Raw genomic sequence first — 23,050 nt, 5'->3', positions numbered from 1 at the left:
TCCTCCAACTTCCCCTGGAATCTGAAACTCTCACATTGTTTCTTCTGCTATGACCAGTGTTGCTGAGATGTTTCTCCTTAGTGTGGCTTATATACACTGAGAAAAGTCATGTCTGCCTTGGAAAGTTTCCCATTCTGCACATTAAATAGGATCATGTAGTTGGAAAGCATTTTGCTTTCATAGTCCTTGGGGATCCCTAGACTTTCACTTCTCTTGAATTGGATACAAGAGCTCAATAATTAAGAAAAAGTATTTCTTCACTATTACAAATATTTTGTAAATATGAATTAATATTCTGTATGTGTTATGACAGCTCACAAGTTAAAAGATGAAGCACATGGGACAGTGAGATGCAATAATTGTTAAAGTCACTTTGTGCTAAGTCTGAACCCAAAGATTTTTGGGATCCACAAGGTGGAGGGGTAGAACCCACTCACTCAGCTTCTGAACTCCACACATGTGCTGTTTCATGGGTGCAAGTACATAAGTAGACATGGCTACACTCATGATACATACACCCATGTGAATAAATATAATAATTATTTGAAAAAGAGAGGAAATATGTTTGTAGTTTTATAGTTCACATGTCCATTTAGACAATTGTCTACACACCTGGAAATACCAATAAAGACATGTATTTCTTTTTCACTCTCTTTTGAGAGTTTATTATCAACCCCTACAACACCTTGAATCAGGCAAACAATCTTATTTTAGATTGTGCAATTTACCTTTTTGCAAATTCATTTCATTATATTTACTTAAAATGACATCATTATGTTTTCATAGACACATAAATAGTTAAACTGCTTTATATAGAAACTGTGTATTCCAAAATCATTTAAATTCTCCTTTTGACTTTTCATCCCATAATTCTACTTCATTAATATAGTTTTCATTTCATACAGTTTTAAAACTAATTTATATTAAACTCTGCATGTAGTTTTGTAGAGAAACATTATTATATATGAAAAGTAGTTTTATTAACAAAGTAATTATAAACCCCAAATGTGCTCCTAATCTTTTATATAATAAATCTCTTATTATAGGTATTTTCCCAAGGCATATTAACTACACTCTGTTATATATTTGTTATAGTCATAATAACCTCCAAACCCTTGCATATAATCCTCCTTGTTCTCCTTCAATTCCATGACTTCTTTTCTCATTAATTGTTAGTGCATGCATATATGTTATACATATATACATTCCTATATACATTTGTAATGCCAAATATAATTTTCTCAGTCTGTAATGCTACCTGTATGTATGTTTTTTGACTTTTGGTCACTGGACAACCAATTGATGTTCTCTTCTCTGGGATGAGGTTAAATGTCTCTCAATCCCAGCTTTACTCAGTTGCATATACATATACATATACATTATACATATACGTATGCCCATATATATATTGTATGTGTGTGTGTAGGGTTGAGGTCTCATATGCTTTTCCCCATTTACTTTGGCCTCTATTATTGTAGCCTTTGTTCAGTTTATCTTTGGGCAGTCATGGTAGAAAGACTTTAAAGATGTAGATTTTGATATTAGTAAGAGACACAATCTCATAGCAAAGTCCATGATTCCCTGGCTCTCACAATATTAATGTGTCCTCTTTTGTAATGTTCCCTGATCCTTAGATGTGGGAGTGCTTTGTAAGGTATCCATTGGGACTGGGCTCTTGTTTTTTATGTGAAGTGCTTGGCACTGCCCATGTAGCATGACTGATGAGCCTTAGAAGGTGGCCCTGATCTTTTTTACACAAGCAATGTGAAAGTTGTGAAAATCAAAGCTGAGATGCTTTTGCCAACCCAAACAGCACAAAGAGAATGAACCTATGAGGTTGTAAAGGAAGAGTTCTTATCCACATTTGACTAATGGAAATCATCAGGAAAGACTCTACCAAGACCACAACACACAGAGAATCCACCACAGTCTTTTACATCAAATACTTATTCAGGGATACCTGTCCAGGAACTCTTAGCTCCACTTTAACTTGAAGTGATCCTGCAGTTAACCCTTTTGATGAAAGTTATTTTTTCATAATAACTGATGGATCTTCCTCAGTTTTGTCTTTTAAAACTTTAATTCATACTGTAGATACCTTGGTTGGTAGAATGCTTGACCCAGAATGCATGAGCTCCTGAGTTTAATCACCAGCACTGCAGGAACCAGACTGGATGTGGAGATACAACCGGAATCCCAGCACTTGAGAAGCAGAGGAAGAAGGATGAGAATTTCAAGGTCATCCCAGCTATATGTTGAGTTTGAGGTCACCATGGGCTATATGAGACTTTATATAAAAACAAAACAAAACAAAACAAAAACCGAAACAAACCAGCCAACCAAACAACAACAGCACAGGCAATTTATCCTGGCCTTAATTCTATGAATAGGCCCACAGTTCCCTATGTAGTGTTATCCCCAAATATATATTGTTCTTTGAGGAATATTTTTTATTTGCATTGATATATCTAATGTGATTTTATGGTAATGCAGTATTTTAAGAATAAAGCTAGCTAACAGGTATTGTTTCTCATAAAACACTTTACTGAAGGGCTAATGCTAAAAAAAAATAGACAAACTTAGAGCACAGCCATATTTAGCCCAATTCACACAGGCAGCACATGTTAGAAGGCATGCCCTGGACATTTTGCTATCAAGACTGCTTCTCATTTGTACATTAATTCTTTAGAATTATTAACCACAAATTATTGAAAAATTATAAACTCTGTTCTATTATGCAATTTTTTTCCTCCAAGCTTCTATTTAGGGTCACATTTCTACCAATCTTCTGTTTATTCAACTTTTTAAAAGTCTGTATCTTAGTGAAAGCTTGTATCATTTGTGTGTGTTTGTGTGTGAGTGTGTGTGTGCTTATGTATATGTGTGTGTGTCTGTATATTTTGTGTGTATGTTTGTTGTTTGTGTTTGCTTTTCCTTATTATTTGTTGTAGTTGAATAAATAGTTAGTTCTGCATCATCCAGAATAAGTTCAGTGGTTTAAATATGTTTAAACAACCCTTTCTGCATATTGAGAGGTAGAATCCAATTAGTAGTTTTTATGAGCTGAACTCTCCTGCCTTTGGGATATTTGTTGATAATCTCTCTCAAAAAATTAGTGCAAGTTTTTGCCAGAGTTCATTCTGGCCATAATGAGGCAATTTCAGTATTAGCAAAAGGTACCACAATTTCTGCTCTGCCTATTCCTGGTAATTGACAAAATCATTTTTCCTTTTAGAATCAATTCAGAAACCTTTTCTACATAGGTCTTTAATTTTTTACTCTGCTTGTATGCTAACAATAAATATCCATTCTAAGATATTATCTTCTCCCTGCTTAAGAATTCATGTGAGAAAATGAGTAGAAAGCTAAATAACTAAAATACAATCAAGCTTTGGATCCAAGCAATCCATATGTGCATCCTATAATTTCTTTTCTACCAGAGCCAATTCTCTCTTAGCCTCAGCTAATCATTTTCTTAGATTACTATTAAGCTAGAATGTAAAAATCACCTAGATGTCCTTACACTTAAAGAATGGATAAGGAAATGTTGTACATTTCACAATGAAATATTATTCAGATGTTAAAATTAATGACTTCTGGAAATTTGAAGACAAATGAATGGAACTAGAAAAATATCATCCCAAGTGAGGTAACCTTGACACAGAAAGATAAACATGGTATGAACTCATTTACAACTGCATACTAACTGTGAAGGAAAGGATAACCAAGTGACAATTCACAGACCCAGAGAGGCTAAGTAACTAGGAGGGTCCAAAAGAGGGAATGAATTAATCTCTCAGGAAAGGGGAAATAGAACAGTTATCCTGGACAGACTGTGGGCAGATGGAGACAGGAACTTGAGGGATTTGGTTGAGGAGAGGGTAGAGGGGAGAGTACTTGAAAGAGATGACTGGAAAGAGAGAGCTTTCAGGGACAGGTAGAAAGCTGATGCAAGGGAAACTCCCATGAATCTACAAGGGTAACCCCAGCTAAGATTCCTAGCAATAGTGGATATGTAGCCTGCACTTGCCATCTCCTGTTATCAGATTGGTTACTACCACAATAATCATCAGAGAGCCTTTATCCAGCAACCGATGGAAACAGATACAGAGACCTACAGCCAAACATAAGACCAGGCTCAGGGAATTCTGCTGAAGAGAGGGATAAAGGATCATAGGAGCCAGAGGGGTCAAGAATATCATAATCAAACCCACAGAAACAACTAACCTGACTCTTAGGAACTCATAGAGTTTGGACCAACAATCAAGGAGCCTTTATTGGGACCTACCTAAGCCCTTTACAGATATGTGACAGTTGTATATCTTGGTCTATTTATGGAACTCCTATCAATGGGAGCAAGAGCTGCCCCTAATGCTTTCAATGGCTCTTGTGAACCTATTTCTCTTACTGGATTACCTTGCCCAGCCTAAATACAAGGAGAGGTGCTTAGTCTTGGTGCAATGTGACATGCCATGCTTTGGTGATACCAAAGGGAAGCCTGATCCTTTCTGAACAGAAACAGAGGAGGAGTGGATTCAGAGGGGAGGTTGGGGAGGGAATGTGAGAAGAGGAGGGAGAGGAAATGGTGATTGGGATGCAAAATAAAAATAAATAAATAAAAAGGGTTTGTAATTGATCTCTCCTGATTTATACTTTCTGTGGTCGAGTTTTCTGTAAACCTATCTTATATCTTAGATAATTAATAGAATCTCCTCTCTGTATTTTTTCAAGAGAAATTTGTAATCCCCAACAAGGAAAGATTCTCTTTATTTTACCAAACATTTTTTCGTAAGGAAACTGATCCTGAATCAGCCAGTAAGATACCATCCATATAATGATAAATTGTAGAATGAGGAAACAGTTTATGAATTATTTTTAATGGCTGATGTATAAAAAATTGACACAAAGTGGGACTGTTTAACATTCCCTTTAGAAGAACTTTCTACTTATACTTTTAACAGGTTGAATATTGTTATAAGTAGGTACTTTGAAGTCAAATTTTTCTTTCTCCTCTTCTTGTAAATGTACAGTATAAAAACAGACTTTTAAATCAGTTACTATGGTAGACCATTTTTAGGTAATAAAGACGGCAAGAGAATTTCAGGTTGTAAGTGCATTGACTGAATAACCTTATTTATGGCTCTTAAATTTGTTAACACTCTCCATTTTCCAGATTTCTTCTAATAAAAATAAAGGAGAATTCCAAGGAGTTGTTTATTCTACAATATATTGTATTGAGATTTAGCTGTTCCTATACTAGCTGTTCTGTGTCTGTACCTTTTCTGATGTCAAAGGCCATTGTTCCACCCAATGGGTTGTCAGTTAACCATTTTAAAGGCAAGGTGGTTGGTACCTTTGAAAGACCAACAACTTTTGTATTCTGCTTATATACAATCTGAGTGAAGTGTGACTGTTCTTGATAATATCTTTTAATATTTTTTTCAGAAGTGCTGTGAGATGTTCTGTATGGCAAATGTGTTGCTCTGATTGGTTGGTAAATAAAACACTGATTGGCCAGTAGTCAGGCAGGAGGAAGTATAAGCAGGACAAGGAGGAGAGTAAAGCTGGGAAGTGGAAGGCTGAGTCAGAGACACTGCCAGCCGCCATGATGACAAACAGCATGTGAAGATGCTGGTAAGCCACGAGCCACAAGGCAAGGTATAGATTTATAGAAATGGATTAGTTTAAGCTGTAAGAACAGTTAGCAAGAAGCCCACAACAGCCATACAGTTTGTACCAATGTAAGTCTCTGTGTTTACTTGGTCGGGTCTGAGCGGCTGTGGGGCTGGCAGGTAAGAGAGATTGTTCTGACTGTGGGCCAGGCAAGAAAACTCTAGCTACAAAGAAGCATTCTTTATGATTTATTTCTGAGATTGGAGGAATGTTAATCTGTGTTTTTCATTGCTACAACAAATCATGTCCCCATAAATTCATGGCTATATTAGCAACAAATGTCTTTCATTTTCTTATTTGTCCTTCTGGCCCTATACACAAGACCTGTTTTGCACTTTGTTTTACTTGAGGTAAAGTTTCAATCCCTAGAAGTTGAATGTTTATCTCCTGAAGAGGCCATCTGAATGCCTAGATTTTGACAAAGTTATTGCTACATCTGCTCCAGTGTCTACTAAGTCTCCAATTTCAATGTCACTTATTTGTATTTTTATCTTTGGTGTCTGATCATTTATAGCAGTTTGCCAAAATATTTGTTTTCTGTCATCTCCTTAATTTTTTGTCTTATCTACTGAAGTTGTTCTGTCCTTGATTACATTCAGAGCAGTGTTGTTTTTAATAACAGATACTAAATCTTTAATTGTTCTGTAGATGAGTTTCTCCAATGCTGGCACAGAATGATTGAATCAAATTTAATATTGAAGCCTACAGAAGTCCCCTGAGGGTTTTTCTTGACAGCAAAAAAGTTACCTTGAGGCCAGGTGGTGGTGGCGCACGCCTTTAATCCCAGCACTCGGGAGGCAGAGCCAGGCTGATCTCTGTGAGTTCGAGGCCAGCCTGGGCTACCAAGTGAGCTCCAGGAAAGGCGCAAAGCTACACAGAGAAACCCTGTCTCAAAAAACAAAAAAAAAAAAAGTTACCTTGCCTATACCTTATTGATCTGCATTCCTTAGTCTAATACTGGAGTTGTTGTGCCTTCTGCATACTCCAGAATGCTGGAGACTTCTGTCTGGATTGTCTCTGAAAAAAACCTTATTTCTAGGAACACTTTGCCTACAACCCATTTTCAAATGACCTTGTTTACCACAAATAAAATATCTGACATTTTGATTTTCTTTAAAACTTTTAGAAATTACTTTTCCTACCAGAGGAGCATCATAAATGTCTGATCCAATATCAACTGTATTTCTAATCCATTCATCTATTTGTGCCAATCTTTCCTTTAAAGGCCTAATAAGCCTTTTGCATTATCATTTTTAAAAGCCAAAGATTTGATTATTAAGTTTCTGGCTTCTGAATCTGATACTATTCTCTTTATAACTGATGTCAGCCTCTGCAAAAAATCAGTGAAGGCTTCTTTTGAGATTTTTGTAATTGTGGTAAATGATGCAGACCTCTTTCTTGGTTCTTCATCTTTGTGCCAATTATTTAAAGCTTCTAAACAACATTGCTTTATGATTTGACCATCAAATTCAAGTTGTCTTTTTTTTTTTTTGGTTTTTCGAGACAGGGTTTCTCTGTGTAGCTTTGCGCCTTTCCTGGAACTCACTTGGTAGACCAGGCTGGCCTCAAACTCACAGAGATCCGCCTGGCTCTGCCTCCCGAGTGCTGGGATTAAAGGCGTGCGCCACCACCTCCCGGCTCAAGTTGCCTTTTTAACTCAGCATATTGACCTTTGCCTAGAACTGGTCTTGGGAAATATTTATACCTGTAGCCCTATTTCATTTTTCTATGGGCCTAGCTTCCTCTTTCCATCATTTTTGCTATTATAATTGAGGAGCAGCTTCCAGTCTTGGGGGATAATTCTGTCTTGAGTTGTCCATGGATTTAAGATCTGCTTCATAAAGGGTGAGTGCGTACCATATAAAATGACTGCTTTCTTAAATCTCTTTAAATTTAATATTTCTGTAGGATTCCATTTAAGTTCTTCTTTTTTTTTTTTTTGGTTTTTTTGAGACAGGATTTCTCTGTGTAGGTTTGGAGCCTGTCCTGGGACTTGCTTTGTAGACCAGGCTGGCCTCGAACTCACAGAGATCTGCCTAACTCTGCCTCCCAAGTGCTGGGATTAAAGGCATGTGCCACCACTGCCTGGCATTCCATTTAACTTCTTGATAACTTTATGGATGCCTATCATCTCCTGGTAGTTCTTATATAGTAATTGGATAAACTAAGGCTGGATTCCTTGGCCATCCTTCTTCAGTTTCAAAATGCAGTGAGTGGTGCTTTAGTCTCTTGTATAAATTCCTTTGTTTGTGTTGGAAAATATATTTTCTTATTTTCATTTATAAGTCTTTCTAAGGTTTGTATGTTTTCAATTCACTTTTCATATTTGGTGCAAAAATCCACTAGGGCTATTAAGGATAAAATATGAATTACCAGACTGATAGTAATTACAATCAGTATTATGTAAATCTCAGTTAAGTTATTTTTTCATTTTCTGTTTCTATTTTTAAGCCATCTAAAGTACCATTATGTAGGATCCTAATACCATATATTACAATATTTACCATCCTTATAGTGGGAAAGATTTTTCCTTTTAATATTACTCAACTCTCTCCTTGAGGACTTCCTAGTATTTTCACAGATATGATGTCTTCCCAGTTTGTCTGCTTCTGACACAATATCTCTGTCCATGTTGTCATGCCATGTCATTTTTATCTATACCTCAATCATTTGCTTTTACTGATAAAGACTCAAGAGCCAGATGCTCGGGTGAAGACCTGTTAGCTCACAGAAGCAGAGAAAGCACCTGGCTGACATCCTCCTTTGCCTACATCCCAGAAAGAGAGATTTTTTTATAATGCTGTCTCAAACAAAACTTTTCAAACTGAATGTCCCTCCCTTCCACTTCCTGTGCATCTCTTTCTATCTGTTCTCGTGACTCCATCTTACTCTCTATGATTTTTTCCCTGTCAACTGGTTGCTTGCTCTGTCTTTTGACCTATGGTTTATCTTATTTAATTCTCTTTACAATATTCAAGCAGAAAGGTCTTGGATTAAAGGTGTGTGCTATGGTTAAGCCACACCACAATTAGAAACAGTTTTTTTCCAGTAAATAATGAAAAATGGGGGTTCACAGTATGATCAAATATTCTGCAATGTGTGTGTGTGTGTGTGTGTTCACCTGGTTTTCTTCATTTAGCATAAAGTTCTTGACATTGTATTCTTCTTAAAGAGAGTAAAGAGGCCAGGCAGTGGTGGCACACTCCTTTAATCCCAGCACTTGGGAGGCAGAAGCAGGTGGATCTCTATGAGTTTGAGGCAAGCCTGGTTGGTCTACAGAGCAAGTTCCAGGACAGACTCCAAAGCTACACAAAGAAAACCTGTCTCAAAAAACTGTGGGAGAGAGAGAGAGAGAGAGAGAGAGAGAGAGAACACTTTCATTTAATCAAATTTTATATGACCCTGGAAGCCTTTAGTAAAGAAGATTTGAAGACATGCAGAAGACTATGTATTCTCATGCTCGAACTCTGTGAAGACTGTACAGCATGTATGGATGTGACTAGATGGAAAAGTCTGGAATAGTATGAGGGACATGCCTTGTTTTTTAGATTTTTCTAAATTCTTCTCAGCCCATCTGTTGAACAAAGGGAGTAAGGAAAGACATCTGCCATTAAGAGTCTTTTGGGACAAAGACAGGACTGATGGTAAGAGAGAACATCTGTTCTGGTCTCCTTCACATGAAAGTTCTGTGTTTGGGGTTGGTTTCCTGGGCTTTCTACATCTGGGGAATTTGGTGTGCTCCTATTCTGCTTTTGAAACCCAATTAGGATGTCCCACTCTTATGTAAAATTCTCTTCCTCCTGGATCATCAGCCATTTCTGTTAGGCACACTTACATTATTCTGTTGCTTTGATGTCAGGCCATAATTTGCTCCTATACTTGCCTGTGTATTGCAGCATTAGCTCATTGAAAGTATGGTCCAACTCTTCGTATTTATTTTAACATAAAAGAATACTAGTTTTACCTAAAAGAGTATTGAATCTCATTTTAAAATTGAATCATAATGAAGATTTCAGTTTGCAAATTTAAATAACACCAGTGAAACACTGTGTTTGGGCAGGTGCAAGTCATAAAATTGGAAGAAGAAGGAAGAACAGGAAAAGAATGAAGGGAGAATGATGAGGATAGTATGAAATCAAAGGAAAGTAAATGGGGTGTGGATCTGGCATGAGAAAATATAGAGGTCTCTGTCCCATAGGCTCACTCTCAGATGTAGGAGGGAGAAGTTAAACATTCCAGTCTCATAAAGCCTGTGAGTACAGTTCATAGCCTGAAGTCTGGTTAACATACAAATTAACGCCAATACTCCTCAAATTATTCTACGAAATAGAAACAGAAGGAACATTACCAATTCTTTTTTTGTTTGTTTTTGGATTTTTTTTCATTTTTTGTTTTTTTTTTTTGATTCAGGTTTCTCTGTGTAGTCCTGGTTGTCCTGGAACTCACTTTGTAAACCAGGCAGGCCTTAATCTCAGAGATCAGTCCTCCTTTGCCTCCCAATTGCTAGGATTAAAGGTTTGCACCACTACCAACCAATTCTTTTTATGAGGCCACAGTTACTCTAATATCTAAACCACATAAAAGCCAAATAAAGAATTACAGACCAATATCCTTATGAATATAGATACAAAAATTTTCAATAAAATACTCATAAACTAAATCTAAGATACATCAAAAAGCTCATTTACCATGATCAAGTAGGGTTCATCCCAGTTATGCAGGGATGATTAAAATCATATGACAAATAAATCTAATCTACCATATATACAAACTGAAAATATAAACCACATGATCATCTCATTAGATACAGAAAGAGGCCTTTGGCAAAATCTAACACCCCTTCATGATAAATACCCTGAGGTGACAAGGCCTAAAAGGGACATATTGCAACATAATTAAGGTGATTTACAGAAGGCCACACCCCATATCAATATAAATGGAAAGAAATTCAAAGCATTTATACTAAATTTAGGAACATGACAGAGTTGTTCATCTCTCCATATCTATTCAATATAGTACTTTACATCTTAGCTAGAACAAAAGAGGTCAAAGGAGTTAAATAGAAAGGGATCAAAGTATATTTATTTGCAGATGATATGATGGTACACATAAGTGAAACTAAAAATTCTGCCATGAAACTCCTACATCTGGCAAACACTTTCATCAGAGTAACAGGATACGAAATTAATACAAACCCAAAACAAAACAAAATAAAAAAATGTAGTTTTCCTCTATACAAATGCAAATGGCCTGAGAAAGAAATCAGGGAAATAATCCCTTTCACAATAGCCTCAAAAATATTTTGGGCTAATTATAACCAAGCAAGTGAAAGACGTGTATGATAAAGATTTAAGATATTGAAGAAAGAAGTTTGAAAAAAAAAATATCAGAAAGTGGAAAGACCTCCTAAGCTACTGGAAGTTTCAACATACCTTACTTCAAATTTTATTATAGAGCTGTAACAGTTAAAACAGCATAGTGTTGGCACAACAACAGATATGTTAATCAATGGAAACAGATTTAAGACACAGACATAAATCCACATACCTGTGAACACTTGAGTTTTGATAAAGAAGTAAGAAATATACACTGGAAAAAAACTGGCAGACCGGAGAGTTGAATGGAGAAGAATGTAAATAGATTCACACAAATCTCTCCTCTAAATAGATCAAAGACCACAACAAAAGACCAGATACACTAAACCTGACCAAGGAGAAAGTGAGAAATAGCTTTGAACTCGTTGGAACAGGAAAAGACTTTTTGAATAGAATACCAATAACTTGGTCAGTAAGAACAACAATTAGTAAATTGGACTTTGTGAAACTAAAAATCTTCTGTATGGCTAAGGACGTCATCATTTTTATAAAGCAGAAAGCTACAGGATGGGAAAATATTTTTCTCAACTACACATCAGACAGATAATTAATTTGCAAAATATATAGAGAATTAAATGAAACTGGGCATTGAGAACACAAACAAAAAAATGGAAGAGAGGCACAGATCTAAACTGAGAGTTCCCAAAAAATGAAACATAAATGGCTGAGAAACTCTTAAGAACAATACAAACATTACTAATCAGGGAAATGTAAATAAAAACTACTTTGAGACTTCATCTTGCAGCAGTTAAATAGTTAATAAAACAAATGACATGCTGAGGAAGATGTTGGGTTAGTGAAACACTAATCCATTGTTAGTGGCAATGCAAACTCATACAGCCACCATGAATAACAGTGTGGTGGTTCCTCAGAAAGCTGGGAATAGATCTACCACAAGATACAATACTTTTGGGCATATACTCAAAGGATGCTTCATCATGGTACAAAGATACTTGCTCAACCCTGTTCATTGCTACTCTATTCATAACAGTCAGAAACTAGAGACAATCTAGATTGAGTCAATGGATGAATGAATAATAGAAATTTAGTACATTTATACAATGGAACACTATTCAATTCTTTAAAAATTGAAATCTTGAAATTTTCAGGTAAATGGATGGAACTAGAAGAATTATCCAGAATAAACTAACCCAGACCCAAGAAGATAAATGTGGTATGTATTCAATTATACACATATGTTAGCTGTTAAGTCTTTGATAAGCAAGCTATAATCCGTATAACCACATATGTTAAGTATAGAGTAGGGGGATAGTGGTGGTGATGGACTCTCTCTAGGAAGAGGAAATATAATAGACAGTTATAAATGGATAAAGGGAGGGACAGGAATGGTGGGTTGAACCCAGACTATTTCTAAGGTAACTATCCTCAAATTGATGAAATGGTACTATTGTTGAAGACAACACCTACACAACCCATTAAACGTAGAGAAATCCAGTTGTTATCTTCCTTGAGTCTTCACCCCTACAGACTAGTGTTCAAGGTGTTGAAAGATACTCCCCTTACTCCTAAATGAGAAAGGAAACACCACCTATCTGCAAACTTTTTGATCTACTAGTAAGATGTACTAATGCAAAAGTGGCACAACACTTGTGGGTTTAACCAACCAATATCTGATTGGAGTTAAGGTCCACTCCATGAGATGGAACCCATCACCAACACTGCTCAGGTGGCCAAGAATTTGAGACCACATAGACCAGAGTTGAGGGGAAAACAAAGTACTACTGCTCTTCTAAAGGAATGTGGCCATAAAATGATACCTAACGACATGATACACTCATAAGTGCATTGTTCAGCCATAATCAAGGAAGCTTCTTGATTTTCTATTGATGACAACTAACACAGAGACCCACAACTGGACAATACACAGACAGTGTAAGACTTTGGAACACTAGTTCTAAATGGGATTTTTTTTTATCAAACCCCACCCCTTAGGTCTCAGAGATCTATGTAAAAGAGGAGGCAGAAAGATTTTAAGAGCCAGAGAAGATAGATGCCACTAAGGAAACAGTGTCTTCTAGGAACAATAGGGGCAATATGCTTATGAACTCATAGAGACTTGGTCAACATGTACAGGCTTACACAAGTTAAAGTCAGATGGGGCTCCAATGTTGAAGGGGTAAGGAGAGACATGTTCCTAACTCTAACCAAAAGTCTATCTCCTATTGGCATCAGATTGCAAATGAAAATTTAACTCTCCTCCATTGCTGGTGGAAATGCAAGCTTGTACAACCACTTTGGAAATCAATATGGCACTTTCTTAGAAAATTGGGAATCAATCTTCCCCAAGATCCAGCTATACCACTCTTGGGAATATACCCAAGGAATGCTCAATCATACCACAAGAGCACTTGCTCAGCTATGTTCATATCAGCATTGTTTGTAATAGCCAGAACATGGAAACAACCTAGATGCCCTTCAACTGAAGAATGGATAAATAAAATGTGGTACATATACACAAGAAAAACAATGACATCATGAGGTTTGCAAGCAAATGGATGGATCTAGAAAAAATCATCCTGAGTGAGGTAACCCAGACTCAGAAAGACAAACAAGGTATGTACTCACTCATAGCAGGATACTAGATGTGGAACAAGGATGACTGGACTGCTACTCACATCACCAAGGAGGCTACCTGGAAAACAGGACCCCAAGAAAGACACGGGGATCGCCCAATGACGGAGAAATGAAAGAGATCGACATGAACAGCCTGGACATGAGTGGGGGTAGTGAAGGGTGAGGGTCGAGGGAAAGAGAGCTTGAGGATGCAGGAGATCCCAGCTGGATCAAGAACAGAGAGGGAGAACAAGGAATAGGAGACCATGGTAAATGAAGACCACATGAAAATAGGAAGAAGCAAAGTGCTAGAGAGGCCCACAGAAATCCACAGAGATACCCCCACAATAGACTGCTGGCAATGGTCGAGAGACAGTCCGAACTGACCTACTCTGGTGATGGGATGGCCAAACACCCTAATTGTCATGCTAGAAACCCCATCCAATGACTGAGAGATATGGATACAGAAATCCATAGCTAGGCTCCGGGTGGAGCTCTGGGAGTCCAATTAGCGAGAAAGAGGAGGGTTTATATGAGCAAGAATTGTTGAGACCAAGGTTGAATAAAGCACAGGGACAAATACCCAAACGAATGGAAACACATGAACTATGAACCAATGGCTGAGGGTCCCCCAACTGGATCAGGCCCTCTGAATGGGTGAGACAGTTAATTGGCTTGATCTGTTTGGGAGGCATCCAGGCAGTGGGACCGGGTCCTGTGCTCATTGCATGAGTTGGCTGTTTGAAACCTGGGGCTTATGCAGAATCGCTTGGCTCGGCCTGGGAGGAGGGGACTGGACCTGCCTGGACTGAGTCTACCAGATTGATCTCAGTCCTCGGGGGAGGCTTTGCCCTGGAGGAGGTGGGAATGGGAGGTGTCCTGGGGGGAAGGGGAAGGCGGCTGGAGCGGGGAGAACAAGGGAATCCGTGGCTGATATGTAGAACTGAATTGTATTGTAAAATAAAAAAAAAATACAAATTGAAAAAATAAAAACAGGATGGTCAAGCTGGAACAGGCATGGAGTGGGAGAGCAATGAAAGAGATACCATGATGTAGAGGGAGAACTTGGTGCTAGGGAAGTTCCCAGGAATCCCCAAGGATGACCTGAGCTTAGTCTACTAGCAATAGTAGAGAGGGTGCATGAACTGGCTTACTCCAGTAGTCAGATAGGTGAATACCCTAACTCATTATAGAGCCTTTCTCAAGTAACTGATGGAAGCAGATGCAGAGATCCACAACCAAATATCAGGCAGAGCTCCAGGAGTTCAGTTGAAGAGAGAGAAGAGGGATTCTATGAGCAAGGGGCATCAAGATCATGATGGGGAAACCTACAGAGAAAACCAAACCAAACTAATGGGAACTCATGAAATTTAGATCAACAGCTGTGGAGTCTGCATGAGACTGGACACTGCCCTCTTCACAGTGAGACAGTTGTGTAGCTTGATCTGCCTAAGGGGCCCCTGGCAGTAGGATCAGAATGCATCCCTGGTGCATGAGTAGGCTTTTTGGAGCCCACTATCTATGGTGGGACACCTTGCACAGCTTTGAGGCAGGCTTGGACCTGCCTGTGAGGCCTTACTTTCTTGTAGGAGAGAATGGGAGGTGGCTTGGGAGGGGGAGGCTGGAGGGGAAGGAGGAGGGGAGAGGGGGATCTTTGTTTGGTATGTAAAATGATTAAAATTTTTTTCTTAATAAAAAAACATTCCTAATAAAACATGACCCACCCCCTAACAAAAAAAAAAAAGAGATGGTCTGTGACTTTTAAATTAAAATACTGTGAAACGTTTTGGAAAAAAAAGTCATCCTTCTTTCAATTTACACAGAGTTAACTGTGTCTGATAAGTGGAGAACACATGGCCCAGAGCTGTGGGAAGGGTCCCACTGCTATTTTAGAGAGAATTATGGTAACTTACAAGAGAATTACAGACAGAAGCAGACAGTTATTCATAGGCAGTGGTCTTGTAAGTCTTGCTTATCGAAATTCCTCTATCACATAGTTATTTGTCTGCTGGGTCAACCTTATGAATATCAGCTGTAATCTACTGTGTATTCTTGCAGACCTCGACAATAATTCTAGGTATACTATGAAATAATCACTTTCAATCTTATTTTTATTGACATCATTGCAGAATTGATGTTCCTTTTTTTTTTTTTTTTTTTTTTGAGCTGAGGATCGAACCCAGGGCCTTGTGCTTGTTAGGCAAGCTCTCTACCTCTGAGCTAAATCCCCAACCCAGAATTGATGTTCTTTATCATTGCCTTGTTCCTATACTTTTCTACCTATGAGTTTTTGCCATCTATCATTGGGTGTCTCTCTTTCATTATCACAGAAATTCTATTTCCTCAAATTACAAAAAGAAGCATGCTATATTTTCAGTGAAACAACATTAATTTTATATCTGGATCAGGTATTATTTTTTCTAAGCTAAGTATATGCATTCCACTCTCAATTTTTCTTTCTCTGTGTCATATTTTCTTAACTGACATGTATGAATGATACCATTATCTCCTTTTTTCTCCTGTTTTGCATTCCACTCTCAATTTTTCTTTCTCTGTGTCATATTTTCTTAACTGACATGTATGAATGATACCATTATCTCCTTTTTTCTCCTGTTTAATTCATTTTATTTGATACTTATGGATCTGTCTATCTAAAGATACAGGTTGTCAATATGACTTTGTAACCTAATCCTTGGATGCATCTATCAACTTTTTGAAATTTGAAGTATATTGTATAAAATTTTGATAAAACAACATACTATTAAAAGTCTATTACTACATTGATCATAGGAAATGTATATAATATATGAATTAATAAATTTTCTAATTGAGTTCTAGATTAATAATATTAAAGAACAGGAAATATTGAGAAATCATTTCTTCAAGTTGTCTTGAATGGAACTTTTAAATTGTCAGCTTCTGATTACAAGTAAAATATTAAAAACAAAAGGTAAAGAAAAGACTTTTGGAGCTATGTATTAGTAGTATTTCATCAAGTAGACATGAATCTAAATCATGGGATGCTGTTTGAAAATACCAAAATTTCAGTTATTAATTGCCAAATCACACATCTGACTCCCAAATTAAGACAAAGGAGGGATGTTATATGTAACAAGTTAATTTAACCAAATGTGAAAGTCTATAACAATCAGATATGAAAAATGACAACAGGAATGTACATGATGTAAAATTCTCTTAAAAATCTATATTTTCTAACACATTTGATGTCCTGAATAAAACAAAATATCACACTGAAGTAATAAAAATATCTCAGAGTTATGAAACTATCAATTCCCAGAGGTCTAATCCATGGATTAACAGCAAAATTCCTGAATAGTACAGGGTATGTGATGGAATAATAGAAAATGGAGTACATGAAATTTGGGAAAATAAATAATGAGTGGTTAACCAAAATATAGGATGTATGCCTAGTTTAGAATATACCATGACCTTGTAATATTTTAAAAATGATAATTTTATCAAAATACAACAAAAGTTACAAGCAGACTATTTTTCAAAATGATTCAGATTTTGTATATGCCAGAAAACTTTATGTATCAAAAGTCCCTTTACCCACTGATTCATCTCACCAGTAAAAGGTAGTAGGAATTAAATGAAATTTAATTCACCTATATTTCTAAGAACTAAGAAACTCTATTCCTATAATTTATTGTAAGATTGATGTAATTTTTTCCATAAAATATTTAGTTCTTCATATCTTTCCAACAAGTACCATGAAGCACAATTTTTATCCACAACCTCCTTTAACTGTAAACACTTCCAAAGCCATTAAATTTTGTTTCAGGTTTTTATATTACTAGCAAAAGATGAAGATATACCCTCTAAAGTGTGCAGTGGGGTCCACACCCCAGGTGTGATGGCTGAGAGTATTCAGCAAGAAGACTGGTTGCATGACTGGGAGAAAGGGGTGACTGCAGGGCTTATGGCTGCTTCAGGATGCAGATCACAGAATTAAAATATTTTGTATTTAGACATGGACTATCTATGGATACACTGAAAAGACTTCAGTCTGGAGTTACTTGGGACCCTTTTTTTTTTCCTGAAAATTATCTTCATTTTGTTACTCTGTTATTAGCATTGCACATGGCTGCCTTCCTGCATAAGAAGAGGGTACTTCTTAAAGCAAAATAAAATTTATGACCCATAAGAGATTGGATTTGTTTTCATCTGATTTAGATCTAGGTTTTCTAATGCCCAGATCTGGAATATTTAAAATATGTGTATGTAGCTAATATTCAGTATATATTGTTAACACAAATCCTTCAAATTTGAGTCTGATTGTTTAGTTACTTTTCTATTGCTATGACAACACATCATGATGAAAGCAACTTATAAAATAAAGCATTTAATTGGGGGCTCATGTTTCAAGAGGCCTATAGTCCATGGCCATCATGGCAAGGAGCAGAGCAGCAGGCAGCAGGCAGGCATGACATTGGAGCAGTAGCCAAGAGCTCATATCTTATCCACCAACATAAACCAACATGAGGGAGGGAGAGAGAAAGAGAGAGAGGGGAGAAGGAGAGAGAGGGGGAGAAGGAAAGGGAGAGAGAGAGAGAGAGAGAGAGAGAGAGAGAGAGAGAGAGAGAGAGAGAGAACTGGGAGTGTATGGACTTTTGAAAGTTCAAAGCCCATCTCAAATTGACACACCTTCTATAACAAAGCCACACCTAATACTCTTCAAACAATTCAACCAACTGCAGGACAACTATTTAAATACATGAGCTTGTGGGAACTATTCTATTAAAAAAGCACATTCCATCCCCTGACTCCCATAGGTTGTAGCCATATCATAATTCAAATGCATTGAGTCCAACCTCAAAAGTCCCTGTTTTCTTTCACAGTCTCAGCACAGTTGAAAAACACAGTCTCTTCTGGACTCAGGGCAGTCTTTTGACTGTAACCCTCTCTAAAAGGATCACAATTAAAGCTGGTAGTAGATCTATTCCCAATTTTCTGAGAAACTGCCCTATTGATTTCCAAAGTTGCTATGTAAGTTTGTACTCCCACCAGGAGTGGAATGTTCCACTTGCTCCATATTCTCTCCAGCATGAGCTTCCACTTTTGTTTTTGATCACAGGTTGTCTGACAGGTGAAAGATGGAATCTCAAAGTCATTTTGATTTGCATTTTCTTGATGGCTAAGGATGTTGAACATTTCTTTCAATGTTTCTTAGCCATTTTGGTGTTCTCTGTTGAGAATTCTCTGTTTAGATCTGCATCCCATTTTTAAATAGTATTATTTGGTTTGTTGGTGTCTAAAGACCCAGCTCTACCACTTCTGGGCACATACCCAAAGGATGCTCTACTCCATCACAAGGACACTTGCTCAACTATGTTCATATCATTTTTACTCAAAAGAGCCAGAACTGGAAACATCCTAGATGTTCCTCAACCAAAGAATGATTAAAGAAAATGTGGTTCATATATACAATGGAGTATTACTCAGCTACTAAAAACAATGATATCATTAAATGTACAAGCAAATGAATGGAACTTGAAAAACCTCATCCTGAGTGAGGTAACCCAGACCCAAAAAGACAGACATGAGTGTTCTGTGATGGGAGTCTAACAGAATTACCATCAAAGAGACCAGAGAAACTTCAGACAGCAGCTGATGGGAGCAGGTGCAGAGTCCCACAAACAAATATTAGGCAAATCTTGGAGTGTCCTGCATATGGTTGAGGGGAGGAAAGATAAGAGTAACTAGAGGGCACAGGGACATCACAAGAACACCACCTACAGAATCATGTGACTGGAACTCATGAGTGCTCTGGAAGATCAGACCTATAGCAGTCTGACCTAGGTCTTCTACATATATGTTATGGCTGAGTAGCTAGGGAATCCTAAAGTGGAAGTGGGGGCTGTATCTGACTGTTTTGCCTGTTTGTGGGATCCTTTTCTTCCTACAGGGCTTACCTTGTCCAGCTTTGATATGATGGTATATGTCTGGTATTGTTGTAGCCTATTATATTATGTTTAATATCTGTCCCTGGGACACATGTTCTTTTCTGAGGGGAGATAGAGGGGGTGGATCTGGGGGAAAGAGGAGGTAGGAAGAGAGACTAGGAGAAGGGAGGGTGGGGGAAATTGCAGGCAGGATGTAGTATATGTGAGAAAAAAAACAACAATAATAAAAGAAAAAATCATCTTGAGGGAGTTGATTTTCTTCCTCTAACATGTAGATTTTGTGCATTGAATTGGGGTCATTAGGCTTGGCAACAAGCTCCTTTACCTGATAAGTTGTTCCACCAGCCTCCACTGTACTTCTTCTTGGTACATCAATTGTATAGAAGCAATTTCACTGAATTGCTAAAATTTGATTAAAATCATTTTCTTAGAAAACACTTGGGCAATAAGAACTCATTTTCCATTCTAATTATAGTTTATCAAGAAGTCCTCATGGTGTTCCATTTTTATAATATGCCTGTGTGCAGGTGAAAGTAACTTGTGTGTAGGTTTGAAATCAGTGTTACTTTATAAGTAAGGAAGAGGGGCACAGTAAAGACATGCAAGATTTATGTAACAGTGAGAAGCATTGTGAAATGCAATCTAGTGGACATGGCACAGTCAATGCAGTCAGGATTCCAAGGCTGCCTACTGTGGGCCCCATATAGATAACTGTCAATAGTGAGTCATAGATCAGAGTGTGATGTATGCTGTGCTCACCTCCTTACAGAAATGTGAGCTCCTGATGATTCTGAGGCAGGGACAGACATTTTCTTCCTTTGTAACCCACTGAAGAGCTCACCATTCCCCAGGGATGATTCCAGACCAATGGACACACACATGACTCTTGTAATCCAAGTGGGCCACAAAGTAAAAATAAAACAAAACAATACAAAAAGAACATAAATGTCGAAAGGGACTAGTGTGCATGTGGCTGGGGAAGTGGAAAACAGGAGTGGGAGGGAAATAAAGGTCAGGGACATTAGTCAGATGCAATCAGTTTATTGCAGATATTGCCAAAGAACAAATTTCAGAAAAGGAAAAATGGTGACTTTAAATTTTAGATAGTGAAATCTATCTGAGAAAATATTTTAGGAGAAAGGTACCAAAACTTCCTAATATATTTTGCATATGCTCAAGGTGTGTAGTGAGACTTGATTATACCTAATTTGATTTCAGGAAAACATGATACAGGTATCTGCATGGTTTTTATTAGTTTATGTTATGAGAACATCTTTAATTTATTAGAATACACATACAGATTGATTGCAACCATAGTTCATGAAACATTAGGATAGGTTGTTCAAGAAGTTATGATGTATATATCTTTTTAGAGATACAGTAGATATCAAACTATTGTAAATGTGTATACATATAGTTTTATCCAGCAAATGGCATATATTATCAATGGTAACTAACATGAACAGTCTCACTCTCTCTATGTAAATATATGTATATTAATATATCTATTATATATGTAATGTTTTCAAAAGCATAAAAATTTTTACCACACTGTCCTACTTTCATAATATAAAGTAAAATTCAGGTCATAAAATAATTTGTGGACTGAGGGAAGTGTATTCTAATATTATGAAAGATGCCATTTTAGTTATAGAGTGAAAAAAGGGAAAATGATTTCATTTGAATAGGTACAAATTGGTACATGACACAGAATATGTCAATATGAGGCAACTAGCATTATCATTTGATTTGTAAGTCATTTTGTTCTGTAAGAGGATGTAGACCTCAAAAATATCTTCAGTATCTCCTATAGTGAAGTTAGAATTAGGGTTGAAATATAATAATATGTCTTTAAATGATATTTTTGATAAGTAATTCAATGAAAACATTGCAAATAATAATCCTGTTAAAGCGACTTGCACAGTGTTGTGACCATGGGTAATGATTAGTAAATTGTATTGATTATTATTTTATAACATTATTTTCATCCTCTACTCTTCAGACACAAATAGGTATATGATGCAATTATTACTGGAAGTGGTAAAAAAATCTAAGTATTAGACTTTCAAATCACTTTCATAATAGCTGTTTTCATAACAATATATTCATGCAAATAATATCGGGGAGAAGTGAGTCATATATGCAATCTTTGTTATTGTAAAAATACAGTTAAAATAGTATACACACAATGAATTTTCTGATTAGGTGTCTAAAATTTACCCCCAAATTTACCTGTGATTTCTCAGCTTTTTTATGGCATTTTTAATATCCTTATTTCTCAGTGTATAGATGGCTGGATTCAGGAGAGGTGTGATGACTGTATAAAACACAGCAAGAAACTTGTCAATCCAAGTGATGTTGACTGGCCACAGATAGATGAAAATGCAGGGCCCAAAAAACAGCACAACCACTATGATGTGGGATGTACAGGTAGAGAGTGCCTTTGATGAGCCATCTTTAGAGCGGAGCTGAACTGTTAACAGAATGTAAGTGTAAGATATCAGCAAGAGAATGAAACAAGTTGTTGCTAAAACACCACTGTCAGCATTTATCATGATTCCAAGAGTATCAGTATTTGTGCAGGCTAATTTCAACACCAAAGGAATATCACAGAAAAAGCTGTCCACCACTCTAGGTCCACAGAAAGGTAGTTCCAAAATCAGGATCAGCTGACTCATGGCATGCACAAATCCAATGATCCATGATATTAAAACAAGCCAGATGCACTTCTGTCTGTCCATGATGTTGGTGTAGTGGAGTGGCCTGCAGATGGCCACATATCGGTCATAGGCCATTGTTACAAGAAGTACCATCTCACCCCCTCCAAAGAAATGCACACAGAGGATCTGGCTCATGCACCCCTCGAAGGAAATGGTTTTATTATCTTTTATGAGGTCTGTGGTCAGTTTGGGGGTAGTAACTGAAGAAAGGCAGAAGTCAATAAATGAGAGATTAGCTAACAGAAAGTACATGGGAGAATGGAGATGATGATCAGTGATGATTAATATCACAACAAAGAGGTTGCCTACCACAGTCATCAGGTAGAGGGTGGCAAATGGCAGCAGGAGGAAGATCTGTAGTTCCCTTGAGGTACAAAGTCCCTGAAAAATAAACTCAGACACCACAGACTGGTTTGCTTCTTCCATTTAGTACACTGTGCTCCAATGGGTTGAGAGAGACAGAGCCTAACTAAAAATTCCTGAAAGAGAAACAATAACTTAATGTTTAGGGTCAAGTAAGCAGAAAAATGTTCAAATTAAAATCTTAGCATTATATCCAACTCAAATTTTAAATAAATCTTTCTTGCATTTGTGCATATTTTATAATCAGAAAAGGATTCTAAATGTAGAATGATGGGTTAAAATCTTTGCATATCAAAAAGATAATATTTACAGGTATGGATATGAGTATATTGTTTATTAATATTAGTAGCACATATTTTATTTGCATTTTCCAAGCTTTAATCTGCTCTTTCTGAATGGAATCAGAAATAATTTTCTT

The 23,050-nt window shown here is 37.0% G+C and overlaps 1 protein-coding gene across 1 annotated transcript; it reads right to left on the bottom strand.

Moving 5' to 3' along the window:
* Window positions 1-21,777: 21,777 nt before the first annotated feature.
* LOC131908440 (olfactory receptor 4K3-like) lies at window positions 21,778-22,695 on the bottom strand. The gene has a single exon (XM_059259484.1). The coding sequence runs from the start codon at window positions 22,693-22,695 to the stop codon at window positions 21,778-21,780; it is 918 nt and encodes a 305-aa protein (XP_059115467.1).
* Window positions 22,696-23,050: the final 355 nt, after the last annotated feature.

Source organism: Peromyscus eremicus, chromosome 4 (genome assembly GCF_949786415.1).
Source record: "Peromyscus eremicus chromosome 4, PerEre_H2_v1, whole genome shotgun sequence".
NCBI classification, from domain to species: Eukaryota; Metazoa; Chordata; class Mammalia; order Rodentia; family Cricetidae; genus Peromyscus; species Peromyscus eremicus.
The sequence above is the reverse complement of the archived record's forward strand: the minus strand, read 5'-3'. Positions and strand labels throughout refer to the sequence as shown.